Genomic DNA, 24,924 nt, shown 5'->3' on the forward strand with positions numbered 1-24,924 from the left:
TTTTTTTGAGATGGAGTCTCACTCTGTCGCCCAGACTGGAGTGCAGTGGCCGGATCTCAGCTCACTGCAAGCTCCTCTTCCCGGGTTTACGCCATTCTCCCGCCTCAGCCTTCCGAGTAGCTGGGACTACAGGCACTCGCCACCTCGCCCGGCTAGTTTTTTTGTATTTTTTAGTAGAGACGGGGTTTCACCATGTTAGCCAGGATGGTCTCGATCTCCTGACCTCGTGATCCGCCCGTCTCGGCCTCCCAAAGTGCTGGGATTATAGGCTTGAGCCACCGTGCCCGGCCGAAATACATTTTTTAGTTGTAGTATTTTTGTATTCTTCAGCTAGTATTGTTAAGCTGCTTTGGGAAGCAAGTTCTGTTTTGTTTTGTTTTGTTTTTTTGAGATGGAGTCTCACTCTGTCGCCCAGTCTGGAGTGCAATGGCACTATCATTCACTGCCACCTCTGCCTCCCAGGTTCAAGAGATCCTCCTGCCTCAGCCTCCCAAGTAGCTGGGACTACAAGCACACACCACCATGCCCAGCTAATTTTTGTGTTTTTAGTAGAGACGGGGTTTCACCACGTTGGCCAGTCTGGTCTCAGACTCTTGATCTCATGATCCACCCGCCTCAGCCTCCCAAAGTGCTGAGATTACAGAGGTGAGCCACCTCGCCTGGCCAAGTTCTGTTTTTATTTGTTTCCATTAATATAAGCAGGATTCATGGAAGTCATGACTGTATATAATAAATTCTTATCTGTTTGCAGAGTATACCACTGATGTTTTGCAGAGTAATGAAAAGAAATGGTAGATTGAGATCTCATTCTTTGGCTTATTCATGGTGCTGAAGAACCCCAGTGTATTTAACAGAGACCTAAAGTATATGATTTTGTGGCAGCTGAATTTTATTATGTGTGAGAAACTAATACATTTGCAAGACAGCAAATGTAAGTAGGAGCTAGATAATGTAAGAATCCTAATTGATAACCAAAAGACTCTGTTGACTGGGTGTGGTGGCTCATGCTTGTAATCCTAGCATTTCAGGAAGCTTGAGGCAGGAGAATCATTTTAACTCAGGTGTTTGAGACCAACCTGGCTAACATAGGGAGACCCTGTCTCTATAAAAAATAAAAAATTAGCCGGGCCTGGCGGCATGCGCACAACTGTGGCCTCAGCTACTTGGGAGGCTGAGGTGAAAAGATCAGTCAAGACTACAGTGAGCTGTTATTGCGCCGCTGTACTCCAGCCCGGGTGACAGAGCAAGTACCTTGTCTCAAAAAAAGAAAAGACTGTTGAATGACTTGGTTACTTCCTTTATTACTGTTGAAGTACTTGATAAATTGTAGACAGCTAAAACTTTTTCTGGGTCTTCGTGGCTGATGAGTGAAGAAAGAAGTGTTATTATGGTATTCACTAGATTCTGTTAGTTCTGAAAAGGGAGGAGGGTTACCTGAAGATGACTGCGTGCTTACTCTGAAAGGGCTCACATGGATCCAGAATGACTCAGGACTAAAAAGTTAATAAAAGGAAAGTATTCCTATTTCATTTTAGTTAATTAAAATTGAGCTTAAAACTTTAAAAGGAACAGTGCTGAATTAGTTTTGAAAACTTTAGCCTTTTAAATTCTTTTAGGTCCTAAGTTAAATTGATCTTGAAATAAAGATATTCCTGTTTCGTAGATAAACTAGTGTTTTTGATTCGTGGTCTGTTTCTTCACAAACTCACATGACTATAGTATTGGGGACTTTATTGGCCACAGATTTGTTGATATTTCTTCTCTATTTATTTATTTATAAAAAGAAGGTCTCACTCTTGCCCAGGCTGGAGTACAGTGGCACAGTAGTAGCTCACTGCAACCTCAAACTCCTGGGCTTAGGGGAACCTCGTGCCTAAGCTTCCCAAGTAACTGGGACTACAGGTACATGGCACCACACTGAGCCAATTTTTAAAATTTTTTATAGAGGCAGGGTCTTGCTTTGTTGCTCAGGCTGGTCTCAAACTCCTGGGCTCAAGCAGTCCTCCCGCCTTGGCCTCTTTGAGCGTTGAGTTTACAAGTGTGAGTCACCATGCCCAGCCCACATGAGGACGTTGAGACTCATTGCTTAAGAAACTTGGCCAGGTGCGGTGACTCATGCCTGTAATCCCAAAACTTTGGGAGGCTGAGGCTGGCAGATCACTTGAGGTCAGGAGTTCGAGACCAGCCTGGCCAACATGGTGAAACCCCATCTCTACTAAAAATACAAAAATTAGCCAGGCATGGTGGCACATGCCTGTAATCCCGGCTACTCAGGAAGCCGACACAGGAGAATTGCTTGAATCCGGGAGGCAGAGGTTGCAGTGAGCTGAGATAGCGCCACTGCACTACAGCCTGGGGTACAAAGCGAGATGGCATCTCAAAAACAACAACAACAAAAACAAAACTTGTTCAAGGTAACTAAAATGTACATTTGAATTGCATATAACCGAAAACTCACTGTTGCTCACATTCTTATCACCTGCATAGCTATCACCCTACTATACCAAGCCACTTTCATCTCTTTTCCATATTGCCCTGTTCACCTGACTAGTCAGCCTATTTCTCCATACAGTCCATTTTCTACCCACTTGCTGAAGTGTATCTTTTAGAACATAAGTCATACCCAGTCATTTTTCTGCATTAAACTGTCTGATGGCTTCCCAACACATCTGAGAGCAGAAATGCCTAACCATGGTTTAACTTACTCTGGCTCTGTTCTCTGTTTTCCACCCACTGTCACTTTCATTCTGGCCATTGGCCTGTATGCTGTTCTTCAGATATGTTGAGTGTACTCTCCTGTCACATCCCACAGCCTTTTGTACTTGTTCCCTCAACTTGGAATGCTCTTTCTTCAGATTGCTTTTTCTTTTCTTTTCTTTTTTTTTTGAAACAGAGTCTTGCTGTGTTTCTCAGGCTGGTCTAGAACTCCTGGCTGGCCTCAAGTGATACTTCCACCTTGGCCTCCCAAAGTGCATGAGACAGTGCCCCCTCACCTTCCTCAGATTTATACTTAATTTTCTCTTAGATCTCAGCTCAAATTTACCCCTGTAGGGAAGCCCTCCTAGTGAAAACACAGCCCCATCATTTATCCCCTCTTCCTGTTTTTTCCTTGTTCTTAATACCTCTTTTTTTTTTGAGACGGAGTCTCGCTCTGTAGCCCAAGCTGGAGAGCAGCGGCGCGATCTCGGCTCACTGCAAGCTCCGCCTCCCGGGTTCCCACCATTCTCCTGCCTCAGCCTCCCGAGTAGCTGGGACTACAGGCGCCCGTCACCTCGCTCGGCTAGTTTTTTGTATTTTTTAGTAGAGACGGGGTTTCACCGTGTAGACCAGGATGGTCTCGATCTCCTGACCTCGTGATCCACCCGTCTCGGCCTCCCAAAGTGCTGGGATTACAGGCTTGAGCCACCGCGCCCAGCCAATACCTCTTAAAATCATATAATCACTATGTATTTATTTATTTAAGACAGAGTCTCACTCTGTTGCCTAGGCTGGAGTGCCATGGCGTGATCTCCGCTCACTGCAACTTCCACCTCCCTGGTTCAAGTGATTCTTCTGCCTTAGCCTCCTGAGTAGCTGGGATTACATGCTTGTGCCACCATACCTGGCTAATTTTTGAATTTTTAGTTACAGACAGGGTTTCACCGTATTAGCCAGGCTGGTCTCAAACTCCTAACTTCAAGTGATCTGCCCACCTCGACCTCCGAAAGTGCTAGGATTGCACACATGAGCACCATGCATGACCCATATTGTTTACTTTTTTTATTTTTGTCTGTCTCTCTCAGTAGAATATAAACTTCATTAATGCCTAGACTTTGTCTGTGGTAGTCACTGTATTTCTAAAATCTAGAAAAATATATGGCACATGAGTCCAAGGTATGTCTAATTCCTTGTCTCATGAAAGATTTGTATTATACAAGTTCTGAGTAGGGCGGGAGCCATGTGTTTGTATAGGCTAGGCATTTACATGGAGCAACTTCAAGCAGGTACTTTAAAGATTAATTGGGTGCTCGCTTCGGCAGCACGTATGCTAAAATTGGAATGATACAGAGAAGATTAGCATGGCCCCTGCGCAAGGATGACACGCAAATTCATGAAGCGTTCCATATTTTTACTAGAAATACCATTTGACCCAGCCATCCCATTACTGGGTATATACCCAAAAGATTATAAATCCTGCTGCTATAAAGACACATGCACATGTATGTTTATTGCAGCACTATTCACAATAGCAAAGACTTAAAACCAACTCAAATGCCCATCAATGATAGACTGGATTAAGAAAATGTGGCACATATATACCATGGAATACTATGCAGCCATAAAAAAGGATGAGTTCATGTCCTTTGTAGGGACATGGATGAAGCTGGAAACCATCATTCTCAGCAAACTATCACAAGGACAGAAAACCAAACACTGTATGTTCTCACTCATAGGTGGGAATTGAACAGTGAGAACACTTGGACACAGGAAGGGGAACATCACACACCGGGGCCTGTTGTGGGGTGGGGGGAGGAGGGAGGGATAGCATTAGGAGATATACCTAAGGTAAATGACGAATTAATGGGTGCAGCACACCAACATGTCACGTGTATGCATATGTAATAAACCTGCATGTTGTGTACATGTACCCTAGAACTTAAAGTATAATAATAAAGTATAATAATAATAAAAGATTAATTGGATATGGGTGATAATGGGAGGAATTGAAAAAGTCTGAGATGTCTGTTTATAGAAGTAGTTCCTCAGTCACCTGGAGGTGGGGGCTATAAGGGGAGAGAAACAGAAATCATAGTCTTCTAAAGGTAAATGGGGGCAATCAGAGGAGCCAGTTGACAAGGCTGGGTTTTAATCATTTTGATTTTTAGAAAAAATCATTTGTTACAAACATGTCTTCATCACAGATTTCAAGGTACAAAAATGAGGTTGGTAAAGTATTCTGAATACTTAAGGGAAGAAAAGTTTTGATGGTGGTAGTTGCATCACCAGTATTAATAGTTGTAGAGAATGCAAGGATGATGAGAACTGAGGGGGAAAAGACCTTTTTTTTTTCCCCCGAGACAGTTTCACTCTTGTCACCCGGGCTGGAGCGCAGTGGCGTGATCTCAGCTCGCTGCAATCTCCGCCTCCCAGGTTCAAGCAATTCTCCTGCCTCAGCCTCCCAAGTAGCTGGAATTACAGGCGCCTGTCACCATGCCTGCCCAATTTTTGTATTTTTAGTAGAGATGGGGTTTTACCATGTTGGCCAGGCTGGTCTTGAACTCCTGACCTCAGGTATTTCTCCCAAAGTGCTGGGATTACAGGCATAAGCCACTGTGCCCGGCCTGGAAAAAGACTTTTGAATTTGGTTATTAGAAGTTTATTAGTGACATCTGGGTACACAGTTCGAGTTAGAGGAAGAAGCCAATTATAGAGGGTTAAAGAGAACATAGATGCCGTGTGCTCTTCCGAGTATGTTTTTGTTAGAAATACGGTTCTGCAGGGACATCACTTAAATCACATATAACAGTATCTTGTATCCCTAATTGTCATGATGCCATAGATGTCTTATTTATACTTCTCTTTGGCTTCACGGTATTCAGCATGTAGCAGATGTGTTGAAAATAATAACTGTGTGAGTGAAAAAAAAACATACAGACGGTGTGTTCAAAACAGGCCAGGTGCAGTGGCTCGTGCCTGTAATCCCAGCACTTTGGAGGGCCAAAACAGGAAGATCACTTGAGCCCAGGAGTTCGAGACCACCCTGGGCATCATAGCGAGAGCCTCTCTTTACCCCCAACCCCTACCCCCAGATATTAGCTGGGCATAATGGCAAGAGCCTGTGGTCCTCGCTACTTGCGAGGCTGAGGTGGGAGGATTACTTGAGTCTGGGAGTATGAGGCTGTAGTGAGCCATGATCATCCCGCTATGCTGCAGCCTGGGCGACAAGGTGAGACCCAGTCTCAAAAACAAGCCAAACCTTTATCAGTGAAAGGAAATAAATATAATACAAGCTAAAGTGAGGGGTGTGTTGTTGTATTTTGTTTTTGGATTGTTTGGAGACAGGAAGGAACCAGTGGGAAGGGAAGGATGGTATTGAGCAAAATATGAGAGTTGAAGGAATAACGGTTCGCAGTTGTTTCCAGAAAGTGGTAAGAAGAAATGGGCTTATTTATTGGGGTTAAGGAGTTAACCTTAGAAAGGAGGTAGATCTCTTTCTCTGAGGTGCGATAGAAGTGAAAGCAGACATAGTGAGAGGTAAGAATATGAAGAAACCAATGACTTTGTCAGGTGATATCCTTAGGATGAGGTTTAGTGAATGAGGATTGGGGACCTTAAGGAGGTAGAAGAATTACAATAACTATTGTGTGAGAATCATGCTAAGGAGTCAAAAGAATTCCTCAGGTTTTACCAGATAGCAGTGAAAGTGAGTCTTGATTATTTTTGGAAAGGATTATCTCTAGATAGTACATCTGTTGTAGAGCTTAACTTCAGAAACTTAATGTCCATAATAATGTCGGCATATTTTGGATTGGATTGCTGTTATTACTTCATTATTTACCTATTATTCCAGCTATTTTTCAGACTGTGAAATGGTGATATAGATGAGTTTCACTAGAAAACTTGTCATGCAAATACTAATTTTACTCATTTAGACTTTGTGGATTACAAATGTTTTAACATAAAACTTTTTTAAAAATTTTATTTATTTTATTTTTTTGAGACGGAGTCTCCCTCTGTTGCCCAGGCTGGAGTGCAGTGGCGTGGTCTTGGCTCACTGCAAACTCCGCCTCCCGGGTTCACGCCATTCTCCTGCCTCAGCCTCCTGAGTAGCTGGGACTACAGGCGCCTGCCACCATGCCCGGCTCATGTTTTGTATTTTTAGTATTTTTAGTAGAGACGGGTTTCACCGTGTTAGCCAGGATGGTCTCGATCTCCTGACCTCATGATCTGCCCACCTCAGCCTCCCAGAGTGCTGGGATTACAGGCGTGAGCCACCGCGCCTGGCCAAAATAAAACATTTTTAATATTGCTTACATTGGAGGAACTTGAAGAAAATTATAATCTGGTATCAAATGAGGATTTTTGACTATATACTTTTAATTTGTCATTGAATATTATAATTTAATCCTATATAATTTGTAATTGAAGATCAGAAATTCTTCAAATGGTGAAGAGATTTTTTTCATACCTTAAAATTTAATATTTAATATCTGGCTAGAGAAAGGAATAGATTGAAGCACTGGAGTTTCTGCAAAATACTGAGGTTGCTTTTTGTTGTTGTTGAGATGGAATCTCGCTCTGTCGCCCAGGCTGGAGTGCAGTGGCCGGATCTCAGCTCACTGCAAGCTCCGCCTTCCGGGTTTACGCCATTCTCCTGCCTCAGCCTCCCAGGTAGCTGGGACTACAGGCGCTGCCACCTCACCTGGCTAGTTTTTCGTATTTTTTTAGTAGAGACGGGGTTTCACTATGTTAGCCAGGATGGTCTCGATCTCCTGACCTCGTGATCCGCCCGTCTCGGCCTCCCAAAGTGCTGGGATTACAGGCTTGAGCCACCGCGCCTGGCCTGAGGTTGCTTTTTAAGCAGTAAAGATTTTAGAGTTGAGGAGATAACTTGAGGGCTTTGTCAATCTTTTATTCAATTATTTTATTTTATTTTATTTATTTTAGTTTATAAATTTTAAATTTTAAATTGTAGAAATGGGGTTTCGCCATGTTGCCCAGGCTGGTTTTGAACTCCTAGACTCAAGTGATCCACCTTCCTCGGCCTCTTAAAGTGCTTGGATTACAGGCATGAGCCGCTGCATCCAACCTCCTTTATTCTGTTTTATGAGAACAAGTCAAGTTATAAAAATTTAAAAATTAGAGTTAATACAGATTTTATACTCTTACTAGTTTCCATTTTCAAGAGACTGTTGTTCTTTGATAACCCTAAGGTCATTATAAAATTAGGATTAGCTCTGCAAGTCAACTCTAAGTTTCAGATTGTTTCCATTCTTTCTTAACCATCTTCTTCTGCCCCATCTTTAAAAAAAAAAAGACAGTAGGCTTTTGACTCTAAAATCAAATGCTTATGTTGGATTCTAATAAGGGGGTTTTATTTCAGGTGTTTGTAGGCAAAATACCAAGAGATTTATATGAGGATGAGTTGGTGCCCCTTTTTGAGAAGGCCGGACCCATTTGGGATCTACGTCTTATGATGGATCCACTGTCTGGTCAGAATAGAGGGTATGCATTTATCACCTTCTGTGGAAAGGAAGCTGCACAGGAAGCCGTGAAACTGGTATGTGATAATTATCCACTGTCTAGCAAGTCACTATTTGAGGAAATAAACTTTAATTCAAAAATGTTTGTAGTTAACATTATTTTGATTCCTTCAGTTGTTGCTTTGAATGTTTCTGTACTGACCAAGTTAGTATGTGACCTTTGCTTTTTTTCTGACTATAAAAGTAAAAAAGAACTGAAAATACCCAAGAAGTAATGTTTTATAGAAAGTCTCCCGTTGATTTAAGAAGTTATCTATTAGATTGATTAATATCAGAAGTTTCATATGAGTATTTGGCTTATGGATTTCTGTCTTTTGGTTATAGGCAAAAGGATGTCAATTCTTGATGTTAAACTTTAGGATTCTTACAGTATAATGAAGACTGGAATGGGCTGTGGGGAATGTAATAGTGGATGACAGTGACTTTTAGGATTCCATTCAGAAAATAGTTGTGAATCTGTTTTATTTTTGTTACAGCCTATTCATATGATTTATTTCATATTTTCTAAGTGTATTTTTGTTCTTTCTTTATGTTTCTTGGCCCTTGAGTCTTCTCTGTCTTTAATCTTTCTCTCTCCTCCTGCTATTTATAGCCAGTCTCAGATTAATTTCCTTTCTCTAGGGCCTTTAATCACTTGATGCTCATTTCAGACCAGTAGTAGTGGTAACAACGTTCTGCAAATCAAATGTATCTTCACTCCTGCTGTATTTAAGACACAGCTATCTCAGTATCTTAAAATAACAATGTCATTATTTTTTGGCATACTCTTGCCTGACATCTGAGGGCCTCACTAAGTCTGGTTCTAGTCTTTCTAGATGATCAGCCTGTTTCATCATCAAGGCTTTTGGTTTCATTACTGGTGTCTGAATCAGTTCCACTCGTAGCTTGACCCAGATTTTAGTTTTTATTATGGATTTTTCCTTCAAACTTGTTTATTTAACATTAAGTTTTCATTTTGGCAACATATGATTTTATTTTTAATACTCGTATCTCTTAGTAAACTAATGGTTAAATAATATTAAATTATAAGAAGCTAAAATTGGCCAGATGTGGTGGCTCACGCCTGTAATCCCAGCACTTTGGGATGCCGAGACAGGTGGATCACCTGAGGTCAGGAGTTCAAGATCAGCCTGGCCAACATGGTGAAACCCCGTCTCTACTAAAATACAAAATTAGCTGGGCGTGGTGGTGCACGCCTGTAGTCCCAGCTACTTGGGAGGCTGAGGCAGGAGAATCACTTTAACCCAGGAGGTGGAGGTTGCAGTGAGCAAAGATTGTGCTACTGCCCTCCAGCCTGGACGACAGAGCAAGACTCAGTCTTAAAATAAAAAAGAAAGGCTAACATTTATCAAGAAAATCCACTGTAGTGATTTAAATAAAACACTTTTTGAAAATACTGTGTTTGGTAGGCAATTTAAAACTATATATTTAGAATTCTGTGACTTCTGTAGAATTTAAAATTTTCTAATCCATTTACATTTCCAAGGACCCTGAATGATCAGTCTCAGGTATTTTCTCTGAAAATCTGTGGGAAAACATTTTCAGATAGATAAAATTAAAATATGAAATAAGATATTTTAAGCAATAAAGTGAGTCCTTTTTATATGGAAGAGTAGTGAAGGTTAACAAAACCAAACTAAAACAAGAGACCGTGACAAGTTTAAAATATACATTCATATTATGGAAAGCATGAGGGAGCTTGGTGAGTTGATGAAGCAGGGAGCATTTGGCCTTAAATTGTTGAATTTTTTAGATTAAGATCAGTTGTCCTGAGTTTGGGGTGGTTTTGGGGTCTCTGGTTCTTTTCTTCATTGCAGTGTGACAGCTATGAAATTCGCCCTGGTAAACACCTTGGAGTGTGCATTTCTGTGGCAAACAACAGACTTTTTGTTGGATCCATTCCGAAGAATAAGACTAAAGAAAACATTTTGGAAGAATTCAGTAAAGTCACAGGTAAAACAAAAATGTATTTAGAAATTACTTTTGCGAAATGTGTTGTACTACTTTATAAGTGCTCAAAAAAACTGAGGGGTTGTATGTATTAAATTAAGAATTCAGGTCTTCAATGTCTAAATTGCTTCCTTTCTGCTTTATAGTGGTTTGGATTTAAGCAAATTCCCTTATATCCTTCATTTCTTGGAATGTCCCCTTCACTTCTTTGTCTTAACTGAACCTTGGCTTTTGCTGGAGCTTTTGCTCTATAGCCTTCAAGTGAATGCTTTTTTTCCCCTTGACAATTAGTGTATTTTAGGACCAAGAGAATGAAAGTTTTTACTCCCTCCCTGTTGCCTTGTCTAGATCAGATATTTTTTGAGACGGAGTTTTGCTCTTGTTGCCTAGGCTGGAGTGCAATGGCACGATCTTGGCTCACTGCAAGCCTCCTTGGTTCAAGCAATTCTCCTGCCTCAGGCTTCCAAGTAGCTGGGACGACAGGCATGCACCACCACGCCCGGCTAATTTTGTATTTTTAGTAGAGACGGGGGTTTCTCCATGTTGGTCAGGCTGGTCTTGAACTCCCAACCTTTGGTGATCCGCCTGCCTCGGCCTCCCAAAGTGCCAGGATTACAGGCGTGAGCCACTGTGCCTGGCCAATCAGATTTTTAAAAATATCCAATTCTAAATCCATGGAATTGATTGAGAAGTAGATTTTATGTCGTAGTTCTGTACACATTTATATATAACTGAAACAATTTAACAAAACTGTACTTTTATTTATTATACATGATTTATTTTGATACTTCCTATTCTATTTGATTTTTTAAAATACCAGTTGTGATCTAATACTACCTATGATTTAAAAACACTGTGTTAGACCACTGCCTCCCCTTGTGAAAACCACTATTCCTTTACATTTTTATCATTCAGACAAATGCTTTCCCTTTTGTTGAAGCTGTCAATCATTGCTCTTCTGGTTTCAGCCTTTCATTAATCTAAAGATTGCTTCTGGCTCACTATCTTCCTCTTCTGCCCTAAATTAACTTATTTCTAATACCTTTAACATCTGCATTGGTGAACCATCCAGGGCTTTAGACTCCTACCTATTTCTATGATTACCTCATCTTTAGTCCTTTACTTCAGCTCCACCATATCCAGATTACATTCTGGATCTAGTCACCAGAAATTCTGTGCACTTTAAACTCTTGATTTCTAGCGTCCCACTTTGTAACCACTGCCACTATCCACTATATTGTGCTGTCAAATACCCCTGTTGGCACAATTCTTTGACCTCATCACTTTATTATCTATATCTCCTTCTGGCTTCATGATCATTTATTCATTCTTTCAGCAGGTGTTTATTAAAGTTTCTGTTAAGTGCTGGCATTGTGCTATGTGCCTGGGATACATTGGTGGCTAAGAGACATATTCTCTGCTTTCATAGATCCTATATCCTGAGAAAGGAGATAAGACCAAGAATATAAATAATAAAAATTAAAGGAATATTTAGACATTGTGATAAGACACTGAAGCAGGAAATACAGGATATTTAGCTAAAGAATAGCTACTATCCCTGTTTGGATGGTTCTGGAAGACTTTTCTGATAAGATGACATGTCAGCCAGTACCTGAAGGATGAAGAAGATGTAGCATACAAAGAGCAAAAGGAAGTGCATTCCAAGGCAGCAACACATGCCAAGGTTCCAAGGCAAGAAAGAAGTCAGTATATTACAGTAACTGAGGGACCAGTGTTATTAAAAGGTAGAATTAGGAATATAATTGTATGAAATGAAGTAGGCAGGGCTTCTGTAGGCCATGTAAGGAGTTGGGTTTTTATTGTATATATAATGAGAAGGCATTTAAAGGTTTTAAGCAGGAAATAACACCTGTTTCATGTTTATGGGATATTATTCCTACTGCTGTGTGGATAGGGACTTGGAGAGAAGGGGCATGAGTGGAAGCTGATAAATTAGTTGAAGCTATCATACTAATACAGATAGAGGATTAGACTAGGGTAATAGCAGTGGAGATGCAAAAAAGTAAATGAGTTTGGAATTGGTTAGGAGAGATGATGTAAAGGAAGAAATCAAGAATGTCTAACCAATTTCTGGCTTCAGAACCAGGTGGATGACACTGTTTATTAGATAGGAAGTCTAGGGAATGCAGATTTTGGCCATGGTGGTTCAGTTTTGGGACATGTTAAATTTGCAATTCTAAGACATCAAAGAGGATACATCAGGTAAGAACATAGGCACATCTAGAGCTTAGAGAAGTCTGGGCTAGGAAAAAAATCTAAGCATTTGTAAGGGTATAGATAACATTTAAAAGTAGGGCTAGCTGACATTATTCAGAAAGAACACATACGGAAAGATAAGGGCAAAGGACTAAGACCAGAGGAACACTAATATTTAGTGATCACTTCCATTCTTGGTAAAAAATAGTAACTTTTAAGTTAGCTTGGCCATGATTAGTTGTCAAAAGTTAGTTCTCTTGGGTTTATATTAATAGTTTTGTTTTTAAGATCCTTGTTAGTGCTTTTATAGTCATGTTATATCAAACGCTCTAAAATATTGTAGCATGTTAAATGTCAGAATACAGTAGTTAGATTTGTTGTATATGGCTATACCTTAAGAACCCCTAAAATTAAAAAGGAACATCGAATACTGTCCCAAACCCCATATCTGATTATGTTGATTTAATTGTCTACTAATTGTCTACAAAGTTAGTGACTCATTTTGAGGCTGCATCACTTATTTTTTGCTCATCGTCAAGCGGATTTAGGTCTGCCTAATCGCTAGATGTGTGGTGGATGCTTTTGGCTTATATATCTGGCTGTTGGTTTAACAGAGGGTTTGGTGGACGTTATTCTCTATCATCAACCCGATGACAAAAAGAAGAATCGGGGGTTCTGCTTCCTTGAATATGAGGATCACAAGTCAGCAGCACAAGCCAGACGCCGGCTGATGAGTGGAAAAGTAAAAGTGTGGGGAAATGTAGTTACAGTTGAATGGGCTGACCCTGTGGAAGAACCAGATCCAGAAGTCATGGCTAAGGTAAATACAGTTGCTTGGAGTGGGCATAGGGTCATCATTTAAATTTTGTACTCAGAATGAAGCTCAAATATTTTGAGTTTTATGATAAATAGAAATTGTAGCTTTAGACTTTAACTGTTTGGCAAGGAGCAGCTTTAACACTAAAGTTAACAGCCTGTCTTGGTATCCAGGAATTTCCATTAACCATCCCTTTTCCTGCAGATTAAATGTGCAGAAGGAACTGAAATAAAGTTCCTTCAATTAAGTATTTTCATACACACTGGGTATTTGTTTAGTGCTCGGCACTGTGAGGGATAGAGGTTTTTTTTTTTTTTTTTTTTTTAAAGGTCTTGAGTAAAGTGAGAAGTAATGTTTTGGAGATTATAAATTATAATCTTCATTGACTATATTATGCCTTATTACTTGGCCGTAAATTATGTTTTATTTAGATTTATAGTTGGTTTTTTTAAAGCTTTTTTTTTGTTTTTATTTTTTATTTTATTTATTATTATTATTTTTTGAGACAAAGACTTGCTGTGTCGCCTAGGCTGGAGTACAGTGGTGCGATCTCGGCTCACTGCAACCTCCACCTCCCAGGTTCAAGCGATTCTTCTGCCTCAGCCTCCCAAGTAGCTGGGACTACAGGCGCCTGCCACCACGCCTGGCTAAATTTTGTATTTTTAGTGGAGACAGCATTTTGCCATATTGGCCAGGCTGGTCTCAAACTCCTGACCTCATGATCTGCCTGCCTTGGCCTCCTAAAGTGCTGGGATTACAGGCATGAGCCACTGCACCCTGCCTGTTGTTTTAAATGATCAAGTTCCGTTAGTGTATTGTCCCCATGAAGAAAGGCAAAAGATTGTCATGTTTGCTCTTATTTGTTAGTGGCAAAATATGCATGGCAAGTCCTGAAAAGGGCACTCAATTCCCTCCTAATTCCTGTACTTGCATTGCCAGGATCTTAATAGTGGTGCCATGAGTACTGGTTCTTAATCTTTCCTTTGGGCGACTCCTGGGACACATCACAGTTGCATTTCTTTGTTTTTTGAGATGGAGTCTTGCTGTGTCTTCCAGACTGGAGTACAGTGGTGCGATCTCGGCTCACTGCAAGCTCCGCCTCCTGGGTTCACGCCATTCTCCTGCCTCAGCCTCCTGAGTAGCTGGGACTACAGGTGCCTGCCACCACACCTGGCTAATTTTTTGTATTTTTAGTAGAGACAGGGTTTCACAATGTTGACCAGGGTGGTCTTAATTTCCTGACCTCATGATCTGCCCTTTTTGGCCTCCCAGAGTGCTGGGATTACAGGCATGAGCCACCGCGACTGCCTCAGAGTTGCATTTCTGCTGCTTAAAATGAGCTCTTGAGCATTTTAATTGTCTCTTCCCTTCACAGGGAGGCAGCAACTCTGAATGGCCATGAGTTAATGGTTGGATTCTTCTTGATAAGTCAGAGGTCAAGGTTTTTATTCCAGAATTTGAGGAGGCAAACCCTTGCTCTAAATAGTTTGGAGGAGAACCCTGGTTTATCCTTGTATGGTAATGTAGGCAATGACATCTTTGGGTTAAGCAGATAAGTTCTATTGAGAATGAACCAGAGAGGCTCTCAGAAGTGCTACTCAGTATCTTTTATCTCATATTCCTTGAGTAGATGGGTAAGGGATAGAGAATTCAAATAGCTCTGAGTTTTTATTTTAAGTTTTTACTAGCTTGGTTTTGATTCCCATTGTTTCTTCTCCTAATACAACTATGACTTTGGGTAAACCACTAAACACGGATGTCATCTATTTTATTGACCCTGGATCAGTCTCTAAAGATCCACCACAACTTTGAATCTACCTGTAGTAACTAAACAGCCTGTGTTGCTTTTTCTGTGAAAATATTTTAAAATAGCATGATAGATGTATTACATATTATAAAAGAGGAATAAAATCCCATGAAAACCAAAAGTATAGCTTGTAATTTGCTTACCAACCACTTCTCACATAACCTTTAGTAGCTGCTCAGACGGAAGTTCATCCTAATCTTTTTTTAGGGTTAGAAAACTTCAAGATTTTATTCTGGTAACTCCTCTTTCCTAGATCTAAAACAGGTTTTGGAATGAAAAGGAGGCCTCCATAAACTTAGGATTAAATATGGTAGAGCCCTTTATTGTTTTCTTTTTTTTTTTTAAGAGATTGGGCCTCATTATGTTGCCTGGGCTGGAGTGCAGTAGCTGCTTACGTGTGCAATCATAGCCCATTGCAGCCTTGAACTCCTGGGCTTAAGCGTTCCTCCCGCTTCAGCCTCCCAGGTAGCTTGGGACTACTGGTGCTTACAACTGCACCCAGCTCCTTTACTGTTTCCTAATTGAAAAGAAAAGTTTATCCTTTTGAGTTAAGCTTCTGTTATTCACACTATCAATTTACAATTCACTGAAGATTTTTTTGCCAAGTTGGGTCAGTTTTACAATGTACCAAAACCTAAAAGCCTAAATATATGTCTCTTAAAGGGACCCTTTTTCCTGTTGAACATTTTAAACACAGTTTCAGTAAGTAATTTTCATATAGTATATTAACGGTTTCATCATAGAAAATTCCATGTTGAATTTTTTTTAAAAGTAACTGAACCAGTGGGAGTCTGTGTAACATAGAGGCTGGACCTTAGTATGATAAATTGAGAATAATAAAGGGGATGGAGCATTTGTGGAAACTGTTAGTTTTTTTTCCTCCTTAAATTAGTAACTTCTTATTAGATAGCCCTTTATCTGAAGCAACAATTTATTCAATATGTTAGTTTTTTTATTTGGATAGGTACTATATTTTCTTAGTTTAAAAGTTATATAGAAAAGTATAGACAAAGAAATTTCCTTTCTACCCCTATGCCTATGTCTACCAAATCCCCTTTGTCCCCTATAAGGCATCCAGTTTTAGTAGTTTCTGGTTTATCTTTTTAGTATTTCGTTAGGCAAATATGAATATACTTCCTTAATTCTTACATGAGTGGTAGTAATGTTGGTAGCCTACTATATTCACTGATCTACATTTTGTTTATTCACCATCCTGTTTCATCAGCTCTGAGGAAATACACCATTATTATATGAACCACTAAATAGTTATAAAACACTGCCAACTAAACTATGGCACAGTACTTGCTTATCACATTGACTGTAAGTTGTTTCTTTATTTCAGAAATGTAAAAACAGGAAAAACAGTGTATCCTGTCAATCTCTGTTAGCTCATAGAGCTCTGCTTCATTTTTTGGGTTTTTTTTTTGAGACGGAGCCTTGCTGTGTCACCCAGGCTGGAGTGCAGTGGTGCAATCTTGGCTCACTGCAGCCTCTGCCTCCCGGGTTCAAGTGATTCTCCTGCCTCAGCTTCCCGAGTAGCTGGGGTTATAGGTGCCTTCTACCACACCTGGGTAATTTTTGTATTTTTAGTAGAGACGGCGTTTCACTATGCTGGCCAGGCTGGTCTCGAACTCCCAACCTCAGGCAATCCGCCCACCTCGGCCTCCTAAAGTGCTGGGATTACAGGTGTGAGGCACTGTGCCCAGCCCTCTTCTTCATTTTTTATGACTACATAGTTGTCTATTCTGTGGAGGTACTATAGTGTATTTAACCAGCTGGATATTGAGTTGTTTCTGATCTTTTGCTCTTACAATGCTGGAATGAATAAGCTTATGTTAGTTGATACAAGTGGAGATACATCTGTAGGATAGATTCTTAGGGGTAGAATTGTGGGCCAAAGGGTAAATACATCTGTAATTGTTAAGATACTGCCATATTCATGTCTGTAGGAGATACACTACTTTACATTCCTACCAGCAAAATACAAGATAATTATTTTCCTCATTCTTGACAAAATAGTGTATGATCAAACTTTTGAACTTTGCCAGCCTGATAACAAATGGTCTCAGTGCCATTAATGATTAACGATTTGCGTATCTTACTATGAATGGTTTGAACTTTAAATATATTTTAAGAGTCATGTGTGTTTCTTTGTATGAACCATGTATTCATGAATTTTGCCTATTTTTCTATTCAGTTGTTGAGCTTTTTCTTATTTTCTGGTTCTCTGATATAAAAGAGAGATTAGCTGTTTGTGATACATGTTGCAAATACCTCATCCATATTTATTGTCTTTGCTTACAGTATTTTTTGCCATATAGAAGTCATTTATTTTTATATATCATTCTTATGGCTCTTAGATTTTAAGTCATAAGGTCATCCCCACTCCAGTGTTACATGAATGAATCATTCTTGTTCTGATACTTTCACAGTCCTCCCTCCACCCTTTTATTACTTAAATTTTCGATCTATTTGGAGTTTATCCTGGTGTATAGTATGAGGCATGGACCAGCTTTTCTCTTTTTATCCTAATTAACACTACCTGATTTAATGATTTAAGCGTTATAGTTTGTTTATATTTGGTAGGGCCAGTCTCTAAATTTCACTCTTTTTTTTCCTGGTTATTCTTGTTTATTTATTTTTTCATATGAACTTTTGAAAGTTATTCAGTTTTAGAGGAAAGAAACAGAAAAACTTGTTTTGAAAGGGACTTGGAGACCATGTTAAATTTGTTGGTTAGCTCGGTAGTAATAATTATGTGTTGGTTCTTTGAAGGTTCTACACAGTGTTAGGTGCTTTAATGACAACATAGGAGAAGGCAAGAACCAATAATTTTTATAAATTGGTGACTGGTATCAGTGTCATTTTCCTAGCAATTTCTCGTACTACCTGTAACAACACTTTCAGCGCTTAATGTTTTAGAGAAGAAAAGCCTATGCTATGAAGACAGGAAGAAACACTTTTCAGGTAAAATTAAGTAGCCAATGACAGTTTTGTTTATTTGTTGCTTACTAGGTAAAAGTTTTGTTTGTGAGAAACTTGGCTACAACAGTGACAGAAGAAATATTGGAAAAGTCATTTTCTGAATTTGGAAAACTCGAAAGAGTAAAGAAGTTGAAAGATTATGCATTTGTTCATTTTGAAGACAGAGGAGCAGCTGTTAAGGTAGAAATTTTGAAATTTTGGTTCTTGATATTTGAATTTTGTTTCTGAAACCTGCCAAACACATAAAGTAATGTTAAAAACTGAAATAAAATTGACTGTTAGCTTTTGCTGAACTCTTTCTGTTTAATCTCTGTAAAGTGGTAATAGTATAATATAACAGATAAGACTCCATATTTCAAAGCCAGATTATTACTGAATTTGTGATCTTAGGCAAGTTATTTTTAATCTCTATTGTTTTGTAAGATTTGATAGCATGATACCTTGGAAGTATTACAAGGTATAAAAATTAGCTGCTGTAAACACTAAATAGGTAATGAATGTATTTTAACTACTTAGTTTACCTCAGTTTGTGTACCTATGAAGGAAACTGAGTAGTGTACATAACTCATACAGTATTTGAGTAGATGTATTGTGATGAGGGTATGATTAGTTTTACCTTTATTTAATCATTTTAGAGTTAAAATAGCATTCACTATGTTTTACTGATTTCAGTAATTGTTAGAGATATCGCTTGTGTATAATAGTTGATTTAGTCTTTGATGATAATGATAAGTATGAAGGAAGTATTTTCATATGGTATCTGGAACACAAAACCTGCTTTCTATTGACAGTGGGTTCGGACTACCTTTAATGGGTGAAATTTAAGTTTCTTTTTCTTGTTCATCTCTCCTTCCTTGGGGGGATGGGAAGCAAGACAAAACACTACTAAAATCTTTTTTATGTTATTGGGAAGATAGATCCAGAATGCTTAGTGACACAGGCATGGTTCTTTTTTGGCATGTTTGGTTGGTGGGATACTGCCACCTCTAATTTGAGCATTTTTTGGTTTTGTTTTTTGCCCAAGGTACTGCTTTTAAAACAGGCTTTCTAGAATCTCTGACTCCTTTATAGTTAATCGGCTTGCTCATTGATGAGAGCTAATTAATGAGGCAGTATTGTTCATAAAATTCATAACTTGTCCAAGGTCACAAACTCAGTAATAATCTGGCTTTGAAGTATGGAGTCTTATCTGTTATACTGTTACACTCTTATCTGTTAATGTGTGGCTTCTGAAATTTTCACTGGTATAGAATGCAGATAACTAATACTTTTATGCTTTCCAAATACTCCTCCTGACTCGACTGGTTTTAAATAACTGGTTGTCCTGATGGAAAATATTTATAGGATGATTTGCCAAGGAAGCCTATTAAATTATAAAATATCTAGTCCAGGAACTGGGAGTCACCAGGATGGTCGGGACAGAGAGTAGATGTTTCATTTTTTAATTTATGCCAGGAAGCTTTTGTAAACTTGTTTAGTTGCTTTAACTGAAGCAGTGCAAAGCTGAGGTGGTAAAAGGGAAAATTGTAATCTTGAGGACTAGTTTCATTTTTGTCTAGATACTTATAAATCACTAATAGCTCGTTATAAATAGAACTTTTTTTATGTGTGCCCAGAGTGGGGAAAGGTACAGGGAAACAAAAAATAAAATATGAGGAGATGACATTTTGTTACTGAGTACCTGAACCTTTTGATGTATGGCAGAGGTTGTTGGGTGGAACAACATGAACAAAGGGCTAGAACATGGAATGTTTGATTACTGCTTTCTACGTAATTGCTTGAGTCTTCATTAGTCCAGGCCTTTTCTGGCTCTGTACTTTAAACTGTTCAAGCAAAGTACATTTCGGGTTAAGCATTGTGAGGGAAACCTAGGTTTTTTGTGTTGGTATCTTGAATTTTACAGATAATCTCACTCTGTAATCTCATTTGTGCTTCAGATCCTTGAAATTTTTGTATAAGAACAGTGTGAGACCTGTATGTTGTATGCTACACGTTTATTTTAAAATTCTAATCCTGAGAAGTTAATCTTTGGTTCATATTAATACTAGCATTTTTCCCTGGTATGGATTTGCTTCTTTGGTGTGGATTTGCTTCTTTAGTATGGCTTATCTTTTAAGGAGTTAGTTATTTGGAATTAAGGAGCAGCAATAGGTGGCAGCCCTTTTACCTTTTAAAATACAGTATCAGGAGGTAGGTTTTGTTCTAAATGTAATTTACATATAGAAAGATAAGGTCGAGGGAAATGTATTTTCTTTGTGTTTGTGTTTAACTTTCTGGCTAGATTCACCTTTTGCCATTTGAAATAATTGTGTGGTAAATTTTTTTTTTTTTTTTTTTTTTTTTGAGACAGAGTCTTGCTCTGTCCACCAGGCTGGAGTGCAGTGGCGCTATCTCGGCTCACTGCAAGCTCCGCCTCCTTGGCTCACTGCAAGCTCCGCCTCCCGGGTTCCCGCCATTCTCCTGCCTCAGCCTCCCGAGTAGCTGGGACTACAGGCGCCCGCCAACGGGGCCCGGCTTTTTTTTGTATTTTTAGTAGAAACGGGGTTTCACCGTGGTCTCGATCTCCTGACCTCGTGATCCGCCTGCCTCGGCCTCCCAAAGTGCTGGGATTACAGGCGTGAGCCACCGCGCCCAGCCGGTAAATTGTTAAGTATATTAAATGAGTCAAGTATGATAGCATGCACACTATATAAAACATATAATATAGTTTTATATCGTTGTAAAATAAATTTTTCAATTTTTTATAGGCTATGGATGAGATGAATGGCAANTTTTGAGACAGAGTCTTGCTCTGTCCACCAGGCTGGAGTGCAGTGGCGCTATCTCGGCTCACTGCAAGCTCCGCCTCCTTGGCTCACTGCAAGCTCCGCCTCCCGGGTTCCCGCCATTCTCCTGCCTCAGCCTCCCGAGTAGCTGGGACTACAGGCGCCCGCCAACGGGGCCCGGCTTTTTTTTGTATTTTAGTAGAAACGGGGTTTCACCGTGGTCTCGATCTCCTGACCTCGTGATCCGCCTGCCTCGGCCTCCCAAAGTGCTGGGATTACAGGCGTGAGCCACCGCGCCCAGCCGGTAAATTGTTAAGTATATTAAATGAGTCAAGTATGATAGCATGCACACTATATAAAACATATAATATAGTTTTATATCGTTGTAAAATAAATTTTTCAATTTTTTATAGGCTATGGATGAGATGAATGGCAAAGAAATAGAAGGGGAAGAAATTGAAATAGTCTTAGCCAAGCCACCAGACAAGAAAAGGAAAGAGCGCCAAGCTGCTAGACAGGCCTCCAGAAGCACTGCGTGAGTCTACCTTTTAGTAGATATGTCTTTGGACAAGGAATCTCCATTTGATAATGGAGATCAGATTAATAAAACAAAAGCAGAGTCTTGAAGCAAACTGATTTGTTTTTTCTTTTCTCCCTTCCCTCCTTTGCTAGGTATGAAGATTATTACTACCACCCTCCTCCTCGCATGCCACCTCCAATTAGAGGTCGGGGTCGTGGTGGGGGGAGAGGTGGATATGGCTACCCTCCAGATTACTATGGCTATGAAGATTACTATGATGATTACTATGGTTATGATTATCACGACTATCGTGGAGGCTATGAAGATCCCTACTACGGCTATGATGATGGCTATGCAGTAAGAGGAAGAGGAGGAGGAAGGGGAGGGCGAGGTGCTCCACCACCACCAAGGGGGAGGGGAGCACCACCTCCAAGAGGTAGAGCTGGCTATTCACAGAGGGGGGCACCTTTGGGACCACCAAGAGGCTCTAGGGGTGGCAGAGGGGGTCCTGCTCAACAGCAGAGAGGCCGTGGTTCCCGTGGATCTCGGGGCAATCGTGGGGGCAATGTAGGAGGCAAGAGAAAGGCAGATGGGTACAACCAACCTGATTCCAAGCGTCGTCAGACCAACAACCAACAGAACTGGGGTTCCCAACCCATCGCTCAGCAGCCGCTTCAGCAAGGTGGTGACTATTCTGGTAACTATGGTTACAATAATGACAACCAGGAATTTTATCAGGATACTTATGGGCAACAGTGGAAGTAGACAAGTAAGGGCTTGAAAATGATACTGGCAAGATACGATTGGCTCTAGATCTACATTCTTCAAAAAAAAAAATTGGCTTAACTGTTTCATCTTTAAGTAGCATTTTGCTGCCATTTGTATTGGGCTGAAGAAATCACTATTGTGTATATACTCAAGTCTTTTTATTTTTCCTCTTTTCATAAATGCTCTTGGACATTATTGGGCTTGCAGAGTTCCCTTATTCTGGGGATTACAATGCTTTTATCGTTTCAGGCTTCATTTTAGCTTCAAAACAAGCTGGGCACACTGTTAAATCATGATTTTGCAGAACCTTTGGTTTTGGACAGTTTCATTTTTTTGGATTTGGGATAGATTACATAGGAGTATGGAGTATAGCTGTAAATAAAAAATACAAGCTAGTGGCTGTTTTTTTTGTCTTAGTAGTTTTTAAGAAATTAAGCAAACAAATTTAAGTTTTCTTTGTAATTGAAAAATAAGCCTATGATTGTATGTTTTGGGCATTCCTAGAAGTAGGTTAACTGTTGTTTTTTAAATTGTTTAATAGACCTTCACACCCCTTTTTGAAAATCCCTGCCCTACAAAATTGTTTGGCTCTAAAACGTCAAAAAGGGCCCGTGAGCAATTTGTTCTTTTGAATCGTGAATGTATTCCAATTTGCTTGTTCATCGTAAGATTTCATAAAAACATAAAATCTATTCAAAACATTACCCTATTTCAAATTCAATTGTGTCCTAAAACATTATTTTATTCGTAATCCTTGCAAGGAATATTGTTTTCAAAGTATAACTGCCTATGTGAGTGATCAAATTCATGCAAAATTTCTTGTCTATTCCAACATGTATTGTGGATATTAGACTGAGGATTAGTCTAAATTCAATGCTAATTTATTCCAATTAGCACTTCATTGATTGGTGTTCTCTCATAGTCTCTTCTAATTTTGAAATTTTATCTTTTATTTTAAAAAAAGCAGGTTCATAGACTTTTGAGCATTCTTGCAGGCATTGGGATAATTTGCGTTAAAACAAAATGTGGCTGGGAAAGCAGACTGCAATCTATTTTGACCCACATTCTTTATAAGGGATAATTTGTGACTGAAGACCTTATTTGCTGGATAAGTGAATGTACAACATACAGGGAAAACTGTTAGTACTGTGGCGTCAATTGCACTGCGGACTTTAGTTTTAGTAAATCGTGATTGTGACTATCATTTCAGTTACTGGTTTAGGAATATAATTTCCTATTACTATGTAAATTTGCTTTGAGAAACATTCATGCCTTGTAAGAGAGGCTTAAAATATCCAGTAGTAATACCTCTGACTTTCTGTTAACACCTCGTTTATTTTATTTATCTGCTATCCCTGATGCCTATATTTTTTGTTGGCCAAGACATAACATCTATTTCCCTATTTCCTTTAGAAATTCTGATTTATTCTAATGACTTTTTTGCTTGAGAATGAGAGGAACAAAATAATCTAAGCTTTATGGTACAGAAAAGTCTGAATCACTTTCAAATTACTATTAAGTTTTCCCCTCCATCTTATTCTTACGTGGTTCTCAAATGTTTTATAATGATAAAATATCAGAAGCCATTGGGGAATAATTAAAATGGATACACCATTATTCTGTGTTTTGTTCCTGTTTGGTGTCTTTGTGATAGGAATATTAGATTTCAAAATCATAAGCCACTTAATTCCGTGTAATCTTGGTTAGATCATACTGGGTTTCATGGCTTCTTTTCGTTTCAAATAAGATTAATATTTACTGATGAAAGTCAATATATTTCATTTCTTTTCGAAGTACACTCATTACGCAGTATAGTCATTTAACAGACCTTATTGATATTTTAGTTTTTTGGAAACTGATAAAGGAATTAATGGTCTGTTGTTGTATGATAGTTTTGAGTTAACATGGGTATTTCTTTGGTAAGACAGATCCAGTTGTTTTCTTATGCCCATGTATGTAAGTAAAGACACCAAACATTCTTTAAATGCTGCTTTTAAACTTTGAAAATACAGTTTGAAGTTGTAACTATACATCTAATTAGACTTAAGTAAAACCCTGATTTTTTTCTTGGAAAGAACAAAATCTACAAATAAAATTTGAGTTGTTTGTATTTCTTAATTAGGTGTTACAAGCTACAAAGTTGTCATAAAGAATATTAAGAATGGGGATAGAAATGATTCCGAGAAAGCATAAACCCTCGCAGAAACATAAGATTAAAACTTGGGTTCCGTGTCAAAATCCTTTCCTTTAATTGCAAATTATATTTTGAATTTTAAAGTGGCCACCTCCTCCTCTGTCCTTTTCACTAATGAAAATATATTTGCAGAGGTACCCTTTAATTTTGGTTTAGAGGTTTTGTGGCTATTTAAAATTGTAAAACATAATCCTATAAACATTAAAACTCAAGAGCTTTTCTTCCTCCATGTCTTATAAATTAACACTGTAGCAGCATTCAGAGAAAATAGATTCAGAGCTCAACTTTTCACATAAATAAATATAACAGTGTAATATATAAACCTGAAAATGTCAATTGAGGAAGGTCTTTATTCTAGATTGGCATTTAAAAAAAAAATAGGTACAAATTATGAGTTCTAAGGAACTTGGTTTCCTGCTCTCCTGTCTTTCCATCTTTTTTGTTCCCCAAGCTAATTGATTTGGCTTTATTTATGAGCCTGTTACAGTAAAGTGTGTGTTGGGAAATATATTGAGGTGTAGAACTATTCTTTGTATGTAGGTACCCTTGTGAGACTGATACAGATATGCTCCTCCCCATAATGGAATACTAATTTTATTTGATCACTCATTTATAGCAGTTGCTTAAATGTATGTATTTATATGAAGGTATTTTAATT

General features: G+C 38.9%; 1 protein-coding gene across 1 annotated transcript in view; it reads left to right on the forward strand.

Moving 5' to 3' along the window:
* Positions 1-22,670, forward strand: part of HNRNPR (heterogeneous nuclear ribonucleoprotein R) — a 34,324-nt gene extending 11,654 nt beyond the window's left edge. Inside the window, exons 7-12 of the mRNA XM_017886516.1 lie at positions 8,084-8,260; positions 10,061-10,196; positions 13,025-13,230; positions 18,050-18,199; positions 21,198-21,319; positions 21,457-22,670. Of these exons, the coding sequence (XP_017742005.1) occupies positions 8,084-8,260; positions 10,061-10,196; positions 13,025-13,230; positions 18,050-18,199; positions 21,198-21,319; positions 21,457-22,069 (1,404 nt within the window). The 3' untranslated portion in view covers positions 22,070-22,670. The remainder of the gene's footprint in view (positions 1-8,083; positions 8,261-10,060; positions 10,197-13,024; positions 13,231-18,049; positions 18,200-21,197; positions 21,320-21,456) is intronic.
* Positions 22,671-24,924: the final 2,254 nt, after the last annotated feature.

The sequence above is a fragment of the Rhinopithecus bieti genome, unplaced genomic scaffold, assembly GCF_001698545.2.
Source record: "Rhinopithecus bieti isolate Rb0 unplaced genomic scaffold, ASM169854v2 scaffold_14826, whole genome shotgun sequence".
NCBI lineage: Eukaryota > Metazoa > Chordata > Mammalia > Primates > Cercopithecidae > Rhinopithecus > Rhinopithecus bieti.